The 18,373-nt window shown below is 42.2% G+C and overlaps 2 protein-coding genes across 2 annotated transcripts in view; both read right to left on the reverse strand.

Moving 5' to 3' along the window:
• Positions 1 to 587: 587 nt before the first annotated feature.
• On the reverse strand, positions 588 to 9,023 carry ucp1 (uncoupling protein 1; the record flags this gene model as incomplete). Its single annotated transcript, XM_080759307.1, has 7 exons — positions 8,948 to 9,023; positions 8,589 to 8,726; positions 8,068 to 8,272; positions 7,455 to 7,652; positions 6,783 to 6,884; positions 1,638 to 1,818; positions 588 to 702 (listed from the first exon to the last, which is right to left on the reverse strand). The coding sequence occupies exons 2-7, from the start codon at positions 8,712 to 8,714 to the stop codon at positions 588 to 590; spliced, it is 927 nt and encodes a 308-aa protein (XP_080615433.1). The 5' UTR covers positions 8,715 to 8,726; positions 8,948 to 9,023.
• Positions 9,024 to 12,013: 2,990 nt separating this feature from the next.
• tbc1d9 (TBC1 domain family, member 9 (with GRAM domain)) overlaps positions 12,014 to 18,373 on the reverse strand; it is a 34,183-nt gene continuing 27,823 nt past the window's right edge. Inside the window, exons 15-21 of the mRNA XM_080759380.1 lie at positions 18,184 to 18,252; positions 17,586 to 17,826; positions 16,814 to 16,879; positions 15,314 to 15,400; positions 15,126 to 15,194; positions 14,748 to 14,851; positions 12,014 to 13,957 (exon numbers count right to left, since the gene is read on the reverse strand). Coding sequence (XP_080615506.1) covers positions 13,106 to 13,957; positions 14,748 to 14,851; positions 15,126 to 15,194; positions 15,314 to 15,400; positions 16,814 to 16,879; positions 17,586 to 17,826; positions 18,184 to 18,252 — 1,488 coding nt within the window. The 3' untranslated portion in view covers positions 12,014 to 13,105. The remainder of the gene's footprint in view (positions 13,958 to 14,747; positions 14,852 to 15,125; positions 15,195 to 15,313; positions 15,401 to 16,813; positions 16,880 to 17,585; positions 17,827 to 18,183; positions 18,253 to 18,373) is intronic.

The following is an 18,373-nucleotide window of genomic DNA, read 5'->3' on the forward strand; positions in this document are numbered from 1 at the left end:
CCCCACATCTTTCCACATACAAGGTTTCTACCTGACAGTGACAATATATTACTTTGTATTTAACCTATAGCCACATACATAGCCTGTCTGTTATTCCTTTTTGAACAAAGGAATTTAAATGTGGTGTAGTGATTTGCACTTTAAAATACCAGATACAAGCAGCCAGAATGAGTTTTTTCAGACAGGTGGCTGGAATCTCCCTTAGGGATAGATAGGGTGAGACTATGAGTAGACTGATTCTTTATGTGGAAATGAGCCATTTAAGGTGGTTTGGTAGTCATTTAGTACAGATGCTTGCTGAGTGTCTCCCATGGGAAGGTCCTTTGGTCACATCCCACTGGGAGGAGGCCCTGAGGTAAACCAAGGTGGGTGGATTATATCTCCATACTGACCGTGGATTATATCTCCATACTGACCAGCATGAAGTGGCTAATGTTGCCCGGGAAAGGGAAGTCTGGAGCTCTCTCCTAGAACCTTTGCGCCTGCCATCCGGCTCTGCATAAGCGGTTGAAGATGGATGGATGGAATTTAAATGTATTTAGGCTAAAATGTGCCGAGTCAAGCAGACTTCAGCTGAACCAGGAGCGTCAGTTGGTCTGCTCAAGGTTCTTCTTTGTGACCATCATTGCCCTCTTGATCTGCTCAAATGACACGAACATCACTACGTTCCAAGACCCCAGCCTCAGAAATGACGGTACAAATCTGCACATGACAGGGACAAGTACAGAAGTCTGTCGGTCAGTGGTTCACTATTTGCACCTGTGAACTGTGGAACCAGAATGGTGCTTTTATAACCTTGCCTTACAGAGTGAATGTTATAGTCCGGAGGCCAACAGGCTTCTTTTGTTTAAAGTGGGAAATTTGGTATATAGTCTTTTTTTAGTGACCTAAAATATTGTCTATATACTATACATTCATGAATCCACTTGCTGACCGGCTGTCAATATTGCGCAATTCTTTTTACAAAATTGTCAAATGTCAAACTTTCCTTGCATGCGACGTGTCAAACTAGGGGCTTTTCATGATTCAGAATCCATTCCAAGCATTCGTTTTGTACAAAAAACAATTGGACTAAAACGGCCATAGACGTCATGACAAATGTGATGAGGTCAACATGGCTGTTTTTAGCCCAAGGAGTGTATTTTGTGCAAAACTAATGCTTGGAATGGATTCAGAATCATGAAAACCCCCTAGTTTGACACGTCGCATGCTACTTAAAGCAAAAGGAAAGTTTGACATGTTTGCCTGCCATATAGGATGTTAATGGTAGGGTCACAAGAAACCCCTATTAAAACATTGCTCAATACCGATAGCCGGTCAGCAAGTGGATTAATGAATATATGTATATAGACAATATTAATATATCATGTTATTGAACTATTTTGTACTTTGGCTTTTCAAAAATAGCTGATCTACAAGCTCACAATATGCCACATTATGACACATTGTGAGCTTGTAGCAGAGAACAGTTTTGATTAATAATGTGTCTAATTAAGTAACTACTATAGGCTGTTAAATGTATGTAAGTAAAAAGTACAGTATTTTACAGTTTACACCACTGGTGGAGAGGGAGAGAGCATAAAAGAGTGTAAGACAGTTACAGTAGCAGACTGGGAGAGGAGATAGAAAAGATTTACCCTTTGTAGAAAGCTGTTGGCCCCTCTTTGGTCAACATGGTCCATGAACAGTTGATGGCGCTGCGGTACTGCCCGGGTGGGGAATTCATGTAGCGTGTCTTCACCACGTCAACCGGTGAAGCAATCACTGTGGTCACAAAGCCAGCACCGAACGCAGACACAAAATGACACGGAAGAGTGTCTGCAGAGAGATCATTTAAAGATGTTAGTAACTTTTTTCCCCTTCTTATTACATATTGAAAAGTAGTTGACAGACTTTCCAATAGAGGTCAGTATGGACTGGAGATATAAAATGAAACCATATGAAACTGAATCACAAAATGTGAAATTACCATATTCATTAATATGGGGTCTTTGTTCTCAGCTGATCTATACAGCAAAACAATGTCATTATGTAACACTGATAGGGCAATATTCTCCCAGGTAGATAGGCCTAAATGTTTATTAACTATTTACAACACTACTGTACCAGGCCGCGTTCTGTTATCAGCTCAGGGGATACAATAGTCAAAAGGACAAGAGGGTGTGTATAATGTGGACCAATCAGCTGTCTCACTTGGGGTTGCCAACCGTCCCTTGAAATAGGGAATCGTCCCTTATTTGGAAACTAAAAGACTGTATCGCTTATTGAACTGATAACAAGGAAACACTTTGTTCCTTAGTTTTGGCGATCAATCAGTGTCTCAGAAGTTCAAACAGGTTCAAGGTTCAAGGTTCAAGTTTATTTAGTGTCCCCGAAGAGCATTACATTAAGCATTACATTAAGACACTGAGACAGTATAAATAAACAAACAGTTCACATAGCAGATACTGATACCAGTACAAAGGTGCACATAACCATTAAAGTGCAGGCGTTAAAGTACTATGCGATAGTCATAAAAAGTGTGTGTGCTGTGCATAGGCATTAGGTACGAGACAAATAAAGTAAGTAAAAAAGTACGTAAGTAAGTAGGTAAAAAGTGCTTATCATAAGGTTATCTCCTAGATCTACCCACAGCAGCATTTAGTGTGCAGATAGAGACAGGGACAAAGGAATGTTTGTCCCTGTCAGCATCAGATCGGATACACAGGGCTTTGTTAAGCAACTGTTTCTTAAAGATCTGGTCTGGGCTGAGCCAATTATTTTAGAGGCAACTTTTACAATTTTCCCTAGGGAGTTCTTGTCTCTGATGCAGAGATTACCATACCAACAGATAATCGAGAAAGAAATGACGGACTCGATGTAGGCACTGTAGAACAGTTTCATCAGTCTTGTCAACGTTGAACTTAGCCAATTTCCTTAGACAGTACAGGCGTTGTTGACCTTTTTTATACATTACATCAGTATTTAGGTCAAATTTCAGCTTGTCATCAATAATTGTGCCTAGATATTTTTAACTGGGTACAATATCTACAATCAGTCCATTGACGACACTCTTCTGGGGGGATTGTGGGGAACGTCTAAAATATATGCATAGCTCTTTTGTTTTAGAGACATTAAGCTGCAAAAAGGCATTGTCACACGAGGATAGAAAGTCATCTACCACTTGCCCGTGACAGTTCTCATCATTATCAAGCAGGCTGACAATGACCGAGTCGTCACTCGTCAGCGTACTTAATGATTAATCTGTTTTGGAAATGGCTAACACAATCGTTGGTATAAAGAATGTAAAGAAAGGCAGATAAAACACAGCCCTGGTGCGAGCCAGTAGAAGATGTCAGGAAGCTAGACAGTATCTCGTTAACCCTTACACGTTGAGATATGTTAGTTAAGAAGTCAAGAATCCAGCCCGCCAGACAAGGATCTATACCAAAGGAGTTAACCAGTTTATCAACCAAGACATGGGGCTGTATGGTATTAAATGCTGAGGAAAAATCAATAAAGAGCAGCCTGGCATGGGTTTTACTACCTTCAAGGTGTTTGTGCAGGAGATAAGTAAGTAAGGTGGCAAGTGCATCTTGAACACCCCTTCCAGCCCTATACGCAGACTGGAGGGGGTCCATTAGGCGCTCAGTTTTTGCCACAAGCTCTTGATTAGTTTTTTTAATTGTTTCATGATCAAGGAAGTTAGAGCAACAGGTCTGAAGTTATTGAGTGTTTGGGACTTATTGCTCTTGGCCACCGGAACTATAGTGGACTGTTTCCAGAGGGATGGCACCTTCTGCTGGAAAAGAGATAGATTCAATATATAATAAACTAGAATTTCGCCCGGCTTCGCCGGGCTCATCCCAGTGTCGTTGCAATAACAGAAAGTGTTTTTTATTTCTCATAAATACGCAAACATGGTGAAACAACTACAGTCACAGAGAGCAGTGGCAAGGTAGCTGCTGCCTGCTAACGATGCAAACAACAGCCTTGCCTGTCGTGTGTGTGTGTGTGTGTGGGGGGGGGGGATAGCACTAATTTTCGACATTTTACTGTGTCATAAATATGTACATCTGTAGCCTATATTGTGATTACATTTGACCGTACATTTGACTCTTGTGTTATATTCTTGTGAAATATTCAGTAAAGTATTGTGGTGAAATATTCACCCCAAGTTGATAAGATATGCAGAGAATATAATAGCAAGAAGCCCCAGTTTGAAATGCATTAGGCCACAGACCCCCATTTGATACCATTTGCTCTCTGGGAAAATCAGGGTCCATTTGGTTCCATTTGTATGCTCTTGGAGTATGATGACTGTGCTAACAGTATTATCATCAAATATGTCTCAGTTTGAAGATTCAAAAAAACATATTTCATATGTGTGAGCTTGTAAAGTCGAACGTTCAACCTAGAGACAGTGTTGCCAAGTCTGATCATTATAAGCTACTTTGGACTTGTTTATCTATTGGTAGTCCTTGACATGGAAATGTTTGAGTTCCACTGCTCTGAAACAACATTAGACAACAAAGTGTGACAGTCAACACTATAATTGATTATTTTAAGACTAATTTCCGGACCATTTCTGATTTACCTACTTTGAACTGGCCTATTAACATTTTTATAGACCTGGTTGCTTGTTTCACTCTCACATCCACGATATGTGGCAACCCTGGTCCCTGGTTTGTTTTGCGTGTGGATGTTGTTTTGTGTTGCTTTAGCATCTTTAGCACAGTATCTATCACAGGGTGCAGCAGCTGCTGCTGTCATGAAAACGCAAGTTTCTGTCCCAGAAGCTCACGTTAGGTCTGCGCACACTGTACGTTGCTATGGCAAGCTGTCATCAAATGCTGCTAACGTTGTGGTCAGCACTGTTAGCATGTGTGCTATCAGGCAAAAGCTGAGATAGATATAAAACTACTGGCCAAAATGTCATACAAAACACAACCCCTCAAATCGGAATGTGATTGTGACCTACAGACCATCATGATTTGCTTGCTGGACCTATAAATAATTTATTTGCATTAAATTGCCACTCGCCTTAGCCTGCATGCCTATTCTGTGTGTGTGTGTGTGTGTGTGTGTGTATGTGTGTGTGTGCGCGCGTGTGCGCAAGACAGACGTGCGTGTGTGTGCAGGCTGAGAGCTGCTGACTGTGATTGACGTGTGAGCTGGATAAATCAGTGAGAGTTGGAAAAAGCGCACGCAGAGCCAACTCGCAGGCAGTGCCTCAGGCCAGATGCCTGAGAATCGGCACAGGATTCTCTGGGTCACCAGTGTTGGTGTGACACACACGGCTTCCACATTTAGCTTCATACTGGGTGAAAGTGGCGTTCCAAAAATTATTTTTCCCCTCGGAATTCTTATTCACAATGAGATGGAGTTGAGGTGTTTGTGTTTGCTTGCTGGAGCTATAATTAATGTATTTGCATTAAATGTCCACTCGCGCATCGAAGTAAAAAGCAAGATGGCCGATTGTGAGACTGAAAAGTAGCTGTGGGGGCGGGCCTGGAGGGCCTATGAGAACACGGAACAGTGTTGCCAGGTTTGCGAATTGTAAGCGAGTTGTAGTGTGTGTAAGTAGCCTGGTTAAAAGGCCTTGTTTCTGCCCGTGTTGGGGCAACAGAACATGTCGACCAGTTTCTGTCAACCGCTTTTGGTCAGGTGACCAACTCCACGAATGTTAAATTAGAAGATAGGGCCTAGTTGTTCAGCGCAGGTCTTTATCAGGTGACCCCCAATATTGTCTGGGCCGGGACTTTTCCCAGGCCTACAGCCTTTAAAGGACTTGATAACACTCTGTTCATCAAAAAAGGGTTTTAAAGGGGGGGCTGACTGCAGACTGTTCTTTAACACACAATGGTTATTGCTGAAGTCATGGACATCGAATCTAGTATAGAATTCATTGAGGCTCTGAGCCAATTGATGATCAGAGGTAAAGTTGGAAAAATAATTAAATCCGCACTTCCAGTCGAGTAAGAGTCTTTATTCATAAAGAATGTGCTCCGCAGCAGCAGTCATACCAGACAGACAAACGCGTTTCGGCGCGCAGGCCTTCGTCAGTGTCAGAGGTAAAGTTGGGCAGCTCAACCTTTTTCCTTTCTCCCTCTTTCACCCCTGTTTTAATCCCTGCCCAGGCAGAGCCCAGGTTGTTTAATTTGAGTTGAGCTTCAATTTTGTTTTTGTACTTCATTTTACCAGCCCTGACTTCTCTTTTAATGTCCTTTTGCAAATTGTGTAATTCTACAAGGTTTTAAAGGCTCTGTTATTCCTCTAAAGAAGTAATTTGAGGGACTTAGATACCCACGGCTTGGAGTTGGGATACACTTTGACACATTTAATGGGGATAACAATGCTTTCGCAATATGAGGTCTAACTAGTGACAACATCAGTCAACTCGTCAATCAGCGGATGATTCGACAAACATGTCCCAATCCGTAGAGTCAAGGAGGCCCTGGAGAGTCTGACAGGCATCATCATCCTTCCAGTTCTTATTGCACTGCACTTTACCCCTTTGTAATGCGGTGCGGTAGACAGGAATGATCAAGCAGGCTCATAGTATACGTATAGGCTACTATAATACAGGGACTTAATATAATAAATAAATAAAACTGTACATATAGTGAGATTTGAGTGTCCCTTCTTTTTTCTTGTAATAAGAGACACTTTACATTTCAGGTAGTTGGTAAACTTGTGTGTGCGTGCGTGTGTGTGTGTGTGTGTGTGTGTGTGTGTGTGTGTGTGTGTGTGTGTGTGTGTGTGTGTGTGTGTGTGTGTGTGTGTGTGTGTGTGTAACTAACCAGACATAAGTTTATGGTTCAGGAGGGCCTCTTTGATGAGGTCGTAGGTGACCAGTTCTGTGCAGTTGACCAGAGCATTTCTTGTGATGTTGGGTAGTGTGCCTGGAGAAGCAGTATGGCATAAACACCAATCATTCGACATCTGATGTAGTATACATACTACTACTTCCTCTGTAGTCACCTACTCCTGTAACAATCACTAAGCATGCCACTTCTGCACTAAACCAGTACTATGTGGTATTATTGATATGCTTCACTATAGCTGAAATCTGAAAATCTCCTTTTCCCCCCTTGTGTACACAAATGCTGAGAGGGAGAGTCCACTTTCGTGGCTACCAAAGTGGAGAGATAAGAGGAGAGATCACTTGTAATGCAGAGTACGTCTTAATTATCCACAACAAACATCTGGCACCAGTAGAAAACAGCCCCTTTGTCTTTTATGTGAAGTTAGGTTTGTAGTTTTACAAATTGTCTGCTCCTTTGACTGTTTTAGTGCATTTGATTTCAATACATAACATTTTAAATGTGTGAAAATAAAGAACAAGTAAGCAGGCAAAGGTTTCACTGGTTCATGTACATTGTAAAATGAAATACACATTGACACTACGCTACATCCTATCAGTCGTGTGCTGCCTCTCCAATGTTCTGTGTGACCTCAAGAGCTGGTAGTACCTTTCCAGAGCCCGCGCATGCCCTCGTTCTGGAAGATGTGTTTGTAGGCCTGCATGGTGCCGTTGTAGCGCCGGGCCACTCCGTTCAGGTTCATTTGGGCCTGGAATCGAACCTTCACCACATCAGTGGGCTGGGCGAATGACACGGCCATGGCTCCCGTGGTGCAACCAGCCAGGATACGTATCAGTATGTTTGCATCTGTGGAAGTGGAAACAATCTCATGATTGGATGAAATTGGTATCCCAAACTGAATTTTATTTTGGGGAGACTCGTTGCTGACCAAACACTCTATAGCAGGGGGTTTCAACTGATTGTGAACCAGGGACCACCACCATCTTTATAAGACTGTTTCTCAACCAATTGTCCATGGAAACATATTCTTAAATAATAACTGAAATATTATGCTAGTGAGCTGAGCATTTTTTGAGTGTGCGAGTGTTGGAGTCTTGTACTTTATCCAGCCTTCTATATTAACATTGTGGCACTTTTCTGTCATCAAACGATTATCCGGATAATCGAAATTCACCACAACAAAATAATTGTAATGTTTTTATCACAATAAAATATGAAATATTATACTCCCATACCTAATGCTTACTGTGTTGTCACTTACTGTCTTTGCCACCAGTGTAGAAATTCTTGACGTTGTCATAAAGGCCGATTCTGATGGAGGCGAAGCACATTTGTCTATGTAGCCCAGCAACCAGGCCATTATAGAGAGACCTGGGGCCCTCCGTCTTTATCATGGTACTAATTGTCCCAAACACCCCTCTGTAGCGGATGGTTTTGGCCGCCTCCACGCTTTTCTCTCCCTGAATCTGGAGGAAGTAATGATCAGTATTAGACAGAGGAGTAGTGATTGAAATTATACAACATTTGTAGTGTATGACAGCAGAGTAATCTGTGACAACTGTATTGTCAGCTTGCCATTACAGAGTACAATAATTAGTCAAAGGGCTTTATATGAAAATGTACTGTTCTCTAAAAGTAAACAAACAAATACTTTTTTCAGTTTTTCAGTCAGTCTGATAAAAAAAAGTGCTTATAAAAACTATTTTATTAAAATAAGATGGATGGACAAATATTTCCTCCTTCCTAAGGGAGGGTACTGACTGAGCAGATAATGTAGCCTACCTGTAATCTGACTTTGGCTGTGTCAAGAGGGAAGGTGATCAGGTCCGCTATGCAGGCAGCTAACCCAGCACTCGCCATCTTCACCCCCAGGGGAGGGGGCACATCTGAGGGCTTAAATCCCACCATGGTTCCCTGTAACTAGGAGGGGTACATGCACATTCATACATACAGCATATGGGGTTATCTCTAGGGTTGTTACAAAACATACATCATACAAGTTCTGAGCTTACAAAACGGTCGTAATTCTGAGTCAAAAGCTAGTATTACTTTGATAGTCTCTAATTTGTTGTAGTATACTGTAGTTTCACCATCAAAGTTCAAAGCCATGTCATAAAATAATAAAACAGAAACACACTTACACGTTAAAGTTTCTCTTAAGGTGTTAAATCCTTAAAATACTTCCTTGTGCATTACTGGAAGGATTCCATACAGCAGAACATAATCCAAAAAGGGCCCAACATCTTTCCAATCTGTATTTATCCGTTCTAGCTCACTGTTTTATGACATACTCAGAGAGGCGGTACTGTGTACAAGACCTGGACAAAATCAAAGTCCATCTTCTGTCAGAAAGTCAATGTTCAGTTTAAAGTAAACCCACAGTGCCGCGCATTACAACCTTTTTCCTTTTATCAGAGTACACCCTCTGTACATGATGCTAGTATGGCCCAAGTACTTACTCCAATTCAATTGCAAAGCAGTGTCAGGGCGGACACTAACCACAACCAAGGAGCAAATGAGACGAGGTTCACTTGCTTTACATTTATACAAAAAACTGTTCAACACCTCACCCCTGCTCTATTATAGCAATAATTATCATGGGAATATAGAACTACAGTTATTAAAAAATAATGAATAAATCACTCATCACTGTAAATACATTACCGGTGATTACGTCACATTCCCATTGTGCTCAACATTACAAATTAATAAGAAACAACAAAAACTGACGTATGTTATGATGCATGCACTATTGATGTAGAATTGGGTAAAATCCCAAATAAAATAATATTTAAAAGTGAGCTTGCAATAAATGCCAGGAGGTGGAGTCTATTTATTATACTAGGCCAGATATATGTTTGTAATTGACAACTTTACTCACTTCAGCTACTCTTATCCTGAGTGAGCAGTGTCTTGCAACACGTGAGCAGGTAGGGGTTCAGCGTCTTGCAACACGTGAGCGGGTAGGGGTTCAGTGTCTTGCAACACGTGAGCGGGTAGGGGTTCAGTGTCTTGCAACACGTGAGCGGGTAGGGGTTCAGTGTCTTGCAACACGTGAGCGGGTAGGGGTTCCGTTTCTTGCAACACGTGAGCGGGTAGGGGTTCCGTTTCTTGCAACATGTAGGTTCTTGTCTTCTTGAAATATATGAAGGGTTCAGTGTCTTGCTCAAGTACAATGAACAGTACATATAGACCATAGCAGGGGTCGAACTGGTGACCTTTCGGTCTTCATGCACCGATTTGCACAAAAAAAAAATAAGCGTAAAAGATTGACAGAGGAAAAACAGTGGTCACCAGAGAGCTATGACGTGAATATGCGTCTGAAGTTCATTCAGAAGCAGATAAGAAGCCTTGCATCACAGTGTTACTTTCACTTAGCAGCTCAGCTGTAAGAACCATTGGCTCTATATTTCGTAACATTGCTTGCCAATCCTAGCCACAGTGCTGAGCAGCACAGATAGTACTAAACCGTTAAAGATGAAAGGGGAGATTGTAAAAACCTGAGTACTACAAAATGGATGAATTAACACTGAGCATTTTACTGTGTAACGTCGTAGAGGAATGCAGGGAAACAATGACTGTTAGTAGTACAGATGGCTACAGTGCAGAGGCCCATTTCTCTGTAGCTTCCCAAAGGGGGGGAGTGCAGATGAAGTACAAATAAAAAGCAACCATGAGGCAAATATTGATAAATGACCATATAAATATTAGCTGACATAAATCTTAGAAAAGGGGGGTGGTGAGGCTGAGGCCTGATCTTTCGCAGGTTGAAGGGGTTTAAATGAAAGAGGACGATTGAACAAGAAATTATAGCACAAATGGCTGCACAAATTATATACACTATAGGCCATAGTTATATGACAAAAATATAAATAATAGAATAGAAAAACACTTTGTTGTCTTACTATTCCAATCAGTTGCATTAACAACTGCAATCCTTTGTGTATTTGTGCAGGCAGTACATGTTTGTGTGGTTTTTTTGTGTACTCATCCTTTAATCTTCTTTTGATCATATTATGAACTTCTTTGACCCTCAGATAAGAAGCATCTTATGACCTGTGGAAGGAGAGGTCAATTCATGACATAACAGACTGGTCTAAACAAATGACATCAACACTCAAACCCGTTTCTGAACATTTAGGTTGCAGCTGGTGTTTCTGATGAACCATTTAAAAAAATACCCCATGGATAAGCTCACAACATGCCACGGTGCGTCATGTTGTGACCTTGTCTTCACCGACAATTTTCAAAAGTTCTGAATTATCCTTTTATTCGAGCCCATGTTGAAAGTGGTTAATGATCTCAGAGGGTCATACCTAGAACTGGGCAGAATCAACAGATAGTCAGCTGTGATTGGTCAACGTCAGCCACATCCCCAGATGTTTGGCGCAGAGATAGACTGAGGAATGAGGAGAGAAAGGGAGAAACACATAGTGGGGGAGAAAGTATTGTAATTATCAGCTCTGCATGGCTAACTCTCTCATTGTCACTTACTGTATAGTGTAACAATAACAGGCACATGTATTAAACTGTTGACAGAATACCTCACCTCCATCTTCTAATAATATGAGCTGCGAAGAGGTGAAAATTATATTTACACAAGACACATTTCAACATCATTTTTAAGCAGGTGGTAGCCTAAGCCATGGTAAATGCACCTGCCACTAGAAGTAAAACGTGCAACATTAATTTCGCTTCTGATCAGCATTATGCTTGTGATAAATGACTATTGGAAATGAGCATAGATAAATGTATGTATAAAAACAAAAAAAAATAAGAATGCATACATACACTCATGATAGGCTTCTTGTTCCTCCATACAGGAAATAATCCTCCCAGTATACTTTGTCGTCTGGGGTCAATCAGGGGTTCATCCTTCGTGCGACATATTGTGAGCTTGTAAATTGGCTATTTTCACAGAATGTTTGCCCATTGTGACATTCCCAGAAGAGCAAGGGTGGTTAATCTTACTGCATGTTACAGGGGATATACATTAAATTCCAAATTCTACCAGTAGACAGCACTGGTGGTTTAACACTGCCACTTTACCCATGAAAAAATGCTTTGAGGCAGTGTTATCATGTAGCATAGAATCAATCCTACTATACTTTTAATAAGTGGTACAGGATGCTTCAGAATTATGAGCATGTACAATTGGACAGTTAACACACACACACACACACACACAACATAAAAAAACAGCAGTGTAAAAATGTATAAATAAAAAAGGGTACAAATATGTTTCAAAACAAAAACAAATAAAGGGGGAGCCGCCTTTGCAGTACAGTCAACATCAATAGTGTGGCACAAGGCAAGCAGGATACAGTACATATTCGTGGAACTCCTGTGTTGTAAACATTTCTTTTCCTTACAATTACAGAAAGTGCAGGTGCTGGTTAAAGCAATATTTCTCTTTAGTATCATATTTTTCATTATTTCTTGGCATGTATAGTAGTATAACTAGGCTCCATATGAGCTCCTGAAATGCCATTAATATCTGGCCAGCGTAGCCTCCATTATTGACAGTCATACATGTGTTAACGTATACTAGTAATGTGAATTATGGTGAACATTGTATTATTTCAGTGGGCTTGAGTGGATCAGCTTTTTATATCATCAGTTACACAATTAAAGAAATTCAGGAACTCGTGTGACGGTATTACGGTGTACTTTTAACCACGACGAAATATCAATTTAAGAAGACGTTTAAAATGTTATTGTGATAGTCCACTGAACTTTCACAGCATCATTCATATTTCTGTATTGTCATCTAGTGACAGCCAAAATCTAAGCTGATAAACAGTGAACAAAACCTTAATGACAGAAAAACATTAAAAAAATAAATAAAACAGTTGACGTTTTGCAATGTTAGCACTGATTGTGAGCAAACTAATCAAACATTTAGAAGTGTACTGGACTCTGGACATTTTCCTCTAGCCTAAGTGTACACGAGATTACAATATTAATGTTATCAATTACGACTAGCTCGGCTACAATATGCACACCAAGATTTAAATTGGAGCAAAACCCATAGTCTTTCACTGCTTCCCTCGCGGCTGAATTAAGAATCCACACGTTGATAGTCTTTCTACGTGATGTCTGGCAAGATACACTTTCAAGAGTTTTTCCTTCACATTCATACGGGTATCATACACATAAACTTTATAGATTTAATTTCCCCAAAGGCCTCCTCTAGAACTGATGGGACGTTTTCACACCAACAACAGATTGATTGATTCATGTTTCCATAGATGGAAACGGAGTCTTGCGTTGTCCAAACATAGTCTTGTCAAGAGCGCTCAGCCGGACAGAGAAATCTCATAGTCGCTAGTGGACAGCAGGGGGCGCCCTACCTTCCTAACGTTTTTGGCATTTGTTATGCGGGCTCCAATCTCCACAGGCTGCTCAAAGTACTGCACCAGGGCATGCTCCGTGAGCACAGAGGCGAGGAACTGCTCAAAGGTTATGGCCCAGTCCTTGTCGATGCTGGTGCTGTGCGGCATCCCGGGTCTCTCGTTGGGTCTGCCCCTACCGCGAGGCCTGCCGCCAGAGCCCATTCCACTGGCATGGGGGCCGAGCCCCCCGCTGCGCACCAGCACAGTATCCTCTGCGATGTCCTCGCACTGCAGTTTGTCGTCCAGCTCATGGGATCCGGCGCTGAGCACCGAGTAGGACGACATGGACGTGTCGTCCTTGGTCTCGTCATCCGAGATGAGCATGGCCGACGACGTCCCCGTGTCTTTCAAAGACGAGTCCTCCAGCTTGATGTCTTGCATGGTGGGGGTGGCGGGCAGCTGCTCGCAGCCTTCGCCTGACACGTTCCCCGCACTGCCACAGATAGGCATTGGCTTGCTCTCCTCCACGCCCCCGGGGAGGAAGCGGTCCCTTTGGATGCTCTGCGGGAAGACTCCAGTCTCCTGGCGGAGAATGGAATCCTCCGTGGCATCGCTCATGTCAAGCTGTCGGTTCAGGTCCAGGTTGCCCTCGTGGTCATGGTGGTCCTTGCCGGTGGAGCTGCAGAACAGCTTGCCCACCTCGCCCATCTCCAGCAGCAGGCTGGTGACAGTGGCTGTGGCATGGTATAGCTGCTGCTCAGCCATGTCCTCGCTGAACATGCTGTACAGCGTCTTGCACAGCTCGATGAACTGGGTCTGAGGGAGAGAAAGAAAAGTTCACTTCATGATGCACAGAAGTGGGCTCACCACAGGCGCATTATAAGCGGCAGGGAATACAGAAATATGACTGCTAGCTAGTACACACATTCACACCTGGGAGCTGTTCAGTACAACCACAGTTTTATATTTTTAGCCATTGAGCAGCTCCACTGAAGCGGTTTGGGGGTTAGGTTACTTGCTCAAGGGCAGTTTTACTGTTTGTTGCCATTCCCATTTCACGATGGATTATGTTATGTGTTTTTCCTGTCAAGGTAGCCTACATACACACAAATGACTGTTTCTCAAATGGTACAATAAATCTTTGATTAAGGACTATAACAAGCATTTAGCATCCTGTCATTTTCATGTTATAGATAGACCTCAATTGATCCAGAGGGAAATTCAGATTCTCAGGGAAATCACCTATTAATTAATCAATGGTTAATAACTACGAATTAATGAAATTCCCTGATATTTGCATTCATAGTAGCTAGCGAATGATGTATTGGTAAAAATAGGGGAAAAAACACTCAAAGATTGAGATATAATTATTAAAAACAAAAACATTAAAACTTCAGCAGGTGAGATTACACACTCAAACCTATACAATACTCGACCAGGCCCCTTACCCTCATTTTCCCCTCTACACTGAAGTTCTTCACCAAACAAAGCTCTCAGTGAGCTTGTACATTTACCATCTTCGTAGAATGTTCGCATATTATTTATGACATGCTTAGAAAAGAGATGTTATACTGTATCATAGACTGGTACAGCAGACAAGGCTTACCTGGTTCAATTTCGGGAGGTCTTTTGAGTTTTCTAGTTTAGGCTTGGTCTCTTGGTTCCACAGTTTGAGATAATGGCGGTAATCAGGGGTGTGTAGTTTTTTCACTGTAACATGTATACAGGATATGGTATTCACAATGGGTGTTACATTAATTGTCATTTCATGTACCGGTAATTAAGACATCTACTAGTCCGTTTGTTTTTGTTGCACTGGCGAAACTGTTGGCTAACAGGCACATTTCTGGTAAAACATGGACTTGTTCCCCAATAACTAAATTCACCCATCCATTTCATGACTGATGGTAATTAAATGGATGACGATGGTCCTGCTACATAGGCTACACTGCATCGCAGGTGTCTGTTTTAACACCTGTCTCACCTTTTTCATTCTTAAATGTAACTCTGACAAAGCCGTCATCCTTCTCATTTTTGCACTTTGGGTCATGACCTGTGGACAGTGGACATAAGGGTAAACATGACAGTTAGCCCAGACAGGATAAACATACTATCATAAACGTGTTTGTTTTCCCATTGAGCTGATCATATTGTGTTTCATGGCATCCTCACCAAGAGAGGTTTCTGGGGTGATGTCTTCAAAGAAGTACTGCGTTGCCTCAAAGGCAGAGTCAGGCTCCTCGTGTTCATGGCTGACCTCTGGTAGAACAGAGCATGGAAAACAGTCACAAAATAAAATCTCACGGCTGAAAAATGGTGTCCTAACGTGCAAGTTGTGACAGTGTGAAAGGAGAGCCCTCCCCCCGCTAGCGCCGTTTCCCAAAAAACTAAAATGAACACAATCTATCTATAAATGCACCAAGTCTCTATCTGTACGTATGTACGTACGTGTGTAATCCACGTAACTTGAGAACCGTTCGCCCACCGTCTTCAAATTCAACACACGCGTTCCACACCACCACAGGGGGTGCAGTGGCCTGTGTCGAGTCGGTCGGACCCACGGTTGTCCAGAACCGCCCCAAAAAGTCCCCTGGTCAGACGCATTGAGGGCTTGTAGATCTGCTACTTTTGCTGTGCAATATGCTTCCATTGAAGACATGCTGGCTTCTATGGAATCCACAAGACTGAAATCAGTCGTGGTGACTGAGAACTTAGTTTATTCCATGCAGTCATTGTTTTTATGAACATTTTTGGGAGTTTCACTGGACAACACAGTGAAGAATGATGCAAGATGTGAATGTTAAGTGTGTTCAGAATGTGTTTTGTTGTGTGTCTGTGTGGTAACTTAAGGATGCTAACCTTCCAAAACACCCTGTACTGGAGAATGTCACACTGTTAAAACTTGAAAACGCAGGTGGTCACTGAATGACAGCAAAGTTATCAGACTATCAAAACCTTAATGGAGAGGAAGCGCCACAAGGGTGTGTCTGATTTAGAGCTAAATTTGAAGCATACTGTGCTCAGTGAAGCGTATTAAATGTGTGAGCATGTGTGCATGCATGGATGTGGGCGGCTGTGGCTCAGGAGGTAGAGCAGGTCATCCAATGATCTTTGGGTCGGCGGTTCGAATCCCGGCTCCTCCTGTATACATGTCGATGTGTCCTTGGGCAAGACACTGAACCCTACACTGCCTCCAATGAGTTGGTCGGTGTGAGCTCGCCACCATTGGTGTGTGAATGTGGGAAGTGAGGACGCTGGTGTCGACTGTTCGCCGCTTCACCTCCCAATGTACAGTATGAACTATGAATGAATGAACCATTGTAAAGCGCTTTGAGCACTTGGAAAAGCGCTATAAAAATGCAATTCATTATGTGTGCGTGCATGCATGTGTGCACATTACATAGGACATGGTGCTGACTACAAAAGTGGAAGTCTGTTTAAGCAAGTCAGCGACTCATTTCTCTCTCAGATAAACATCTTTCTCTGCTGTGACGGTGCATTAGCAAGTACTTCATTATTCTGTCTGTCTGCATCTCTACCAATGTCTCCCTCACTCTTCTACTAACTACCACACACACACACACACACACACACACACACACACACACACACACACACACACACACACACACACACACACACACACACACACACACACACAAGGTTACTCACCAGGTAACACATGCATCTTGTACAGCAGCTTGAGTTTCTCAGTCAGGTCTCCATGGTACAGAACACCTAGGGAACACGCAGACACTCAGTAAGGAAGGGATGTTTTCGCAAGGCTTCAGAGTTGAGTTGAGTTTATTTGCATGGTAAAATATAATAAATACAAGTAAAGTATGAAACCCTATATACAATACTTTAGGTCAGAAAGATAGGTATACAGTAGACATGAAAATGTCAAACAAAATGTTCACATGGCGGCTACTCTTAGTTACTATAGAAGGTATGTGCATGCATAAAATGAGTGGCAAAGTGAGTTTAACATCGTTTAATGCAATCAGATAGGACTGTTTGGATGTATGGGCTGTCAAGGCCAGAAAGTAGTTTTTTGCCACTCAGTACAGTAGGCGTTCCCGCATAACTTCCTTGTATGATGATGATGTCAATAAAACAGTTCTTGGTCCACATTTCAAGGACATAGACGATAAATACTGTACTATATGTACAAACTGTATACATGTGTCCTCACACACACTTTACAAACATGCACGCAAAATGTGCTGGAGCGCTGAGCAAGGTGTTGCCTAGCAACAGCCGGTCAGAAAAATAGATTTTAGCGATCCCGTTTTATATCGATAAAAAAGACCACACGTCCCAGGCAGGTACCCCACGGTTAAATTTGATAGGACATGTGGACATGTCCTAGGCATCATAAGCAAAAATGTACCTGTTCAGTGTATGTAATATCAAAAACTGTGATGATTTTAGAACCACTCACCCAGGCCATTGATGAACTCGCGGAAGTTGATGAGACCATCTCCGTTGTGGTCCAGCAGACGGAAGAAGTGCAGGGCCAGGGGGTCGGAGTGGGCCCCGTTGGCCCAGGGGAACAGCAGGACGAACAGGCCCTTGAACTGCTCCAGGTCAATGCGGTACTGTTCCAAGTATGGCAAACTTGGGTCATGGCGCTCTGTGGGGTTGCTGCTGCCTCCCCAGTAACAGCTGGTCAGGTGTTCAGCCTAGATAGAGAGAGAGAGAGATGTGAACCATCTGAATTGAGCAGACTGGGAACATTGTTCTACTTTTTTGTAAAGGTTTGGAGTGGAATTGGAAATGTATCTTAAGGTGTATTTTTGCACAGATTCATTTGTTTACTGTAATACCCTGTATCAAGCCATTCGGCAGAGAGGGACTGGTGATGTTTCCATCTTTAAATATGTTGTCACCTTCAATTTCAAATGTGAAAAAGCACACAATCTCAGCTGAACAAATTGACATTATGTCCTGGCATCTCATGTCCTGTCCTGTTATGTACACGGCATCAGCATTGTGACCAACACACTCTATGCACACAAAGACTGATGGAGAATCCTCACCTTGAAGAGGACATATAGCTCCTCCAGTTCATCGATGCTGAAAGCAGACTCTGTTACAATAGTTCTGACCTGAGACACGGAAATATTACAATATAAGATCATGTAAGGATTTAAAAGGGGACATTGGTAACAACAAACAACATTAGTAACAAATGTTTCTATATTTTACTGTAGCTTTGTTGTTTTTTTT

This window comes from Protomyctophum bolini (genome assembly GCF_963924005.1).
Source record: "Protomyctophum bolini genome assembly, chromosome: 3".
Taxonomy (NCBI): domain Eukaryota; kingdom Metazoa; phylum Chordata; class Actinopteri; order Myctophiformes; family Myctophidae; genus Protomyctophum; species Protomyctophum bolini.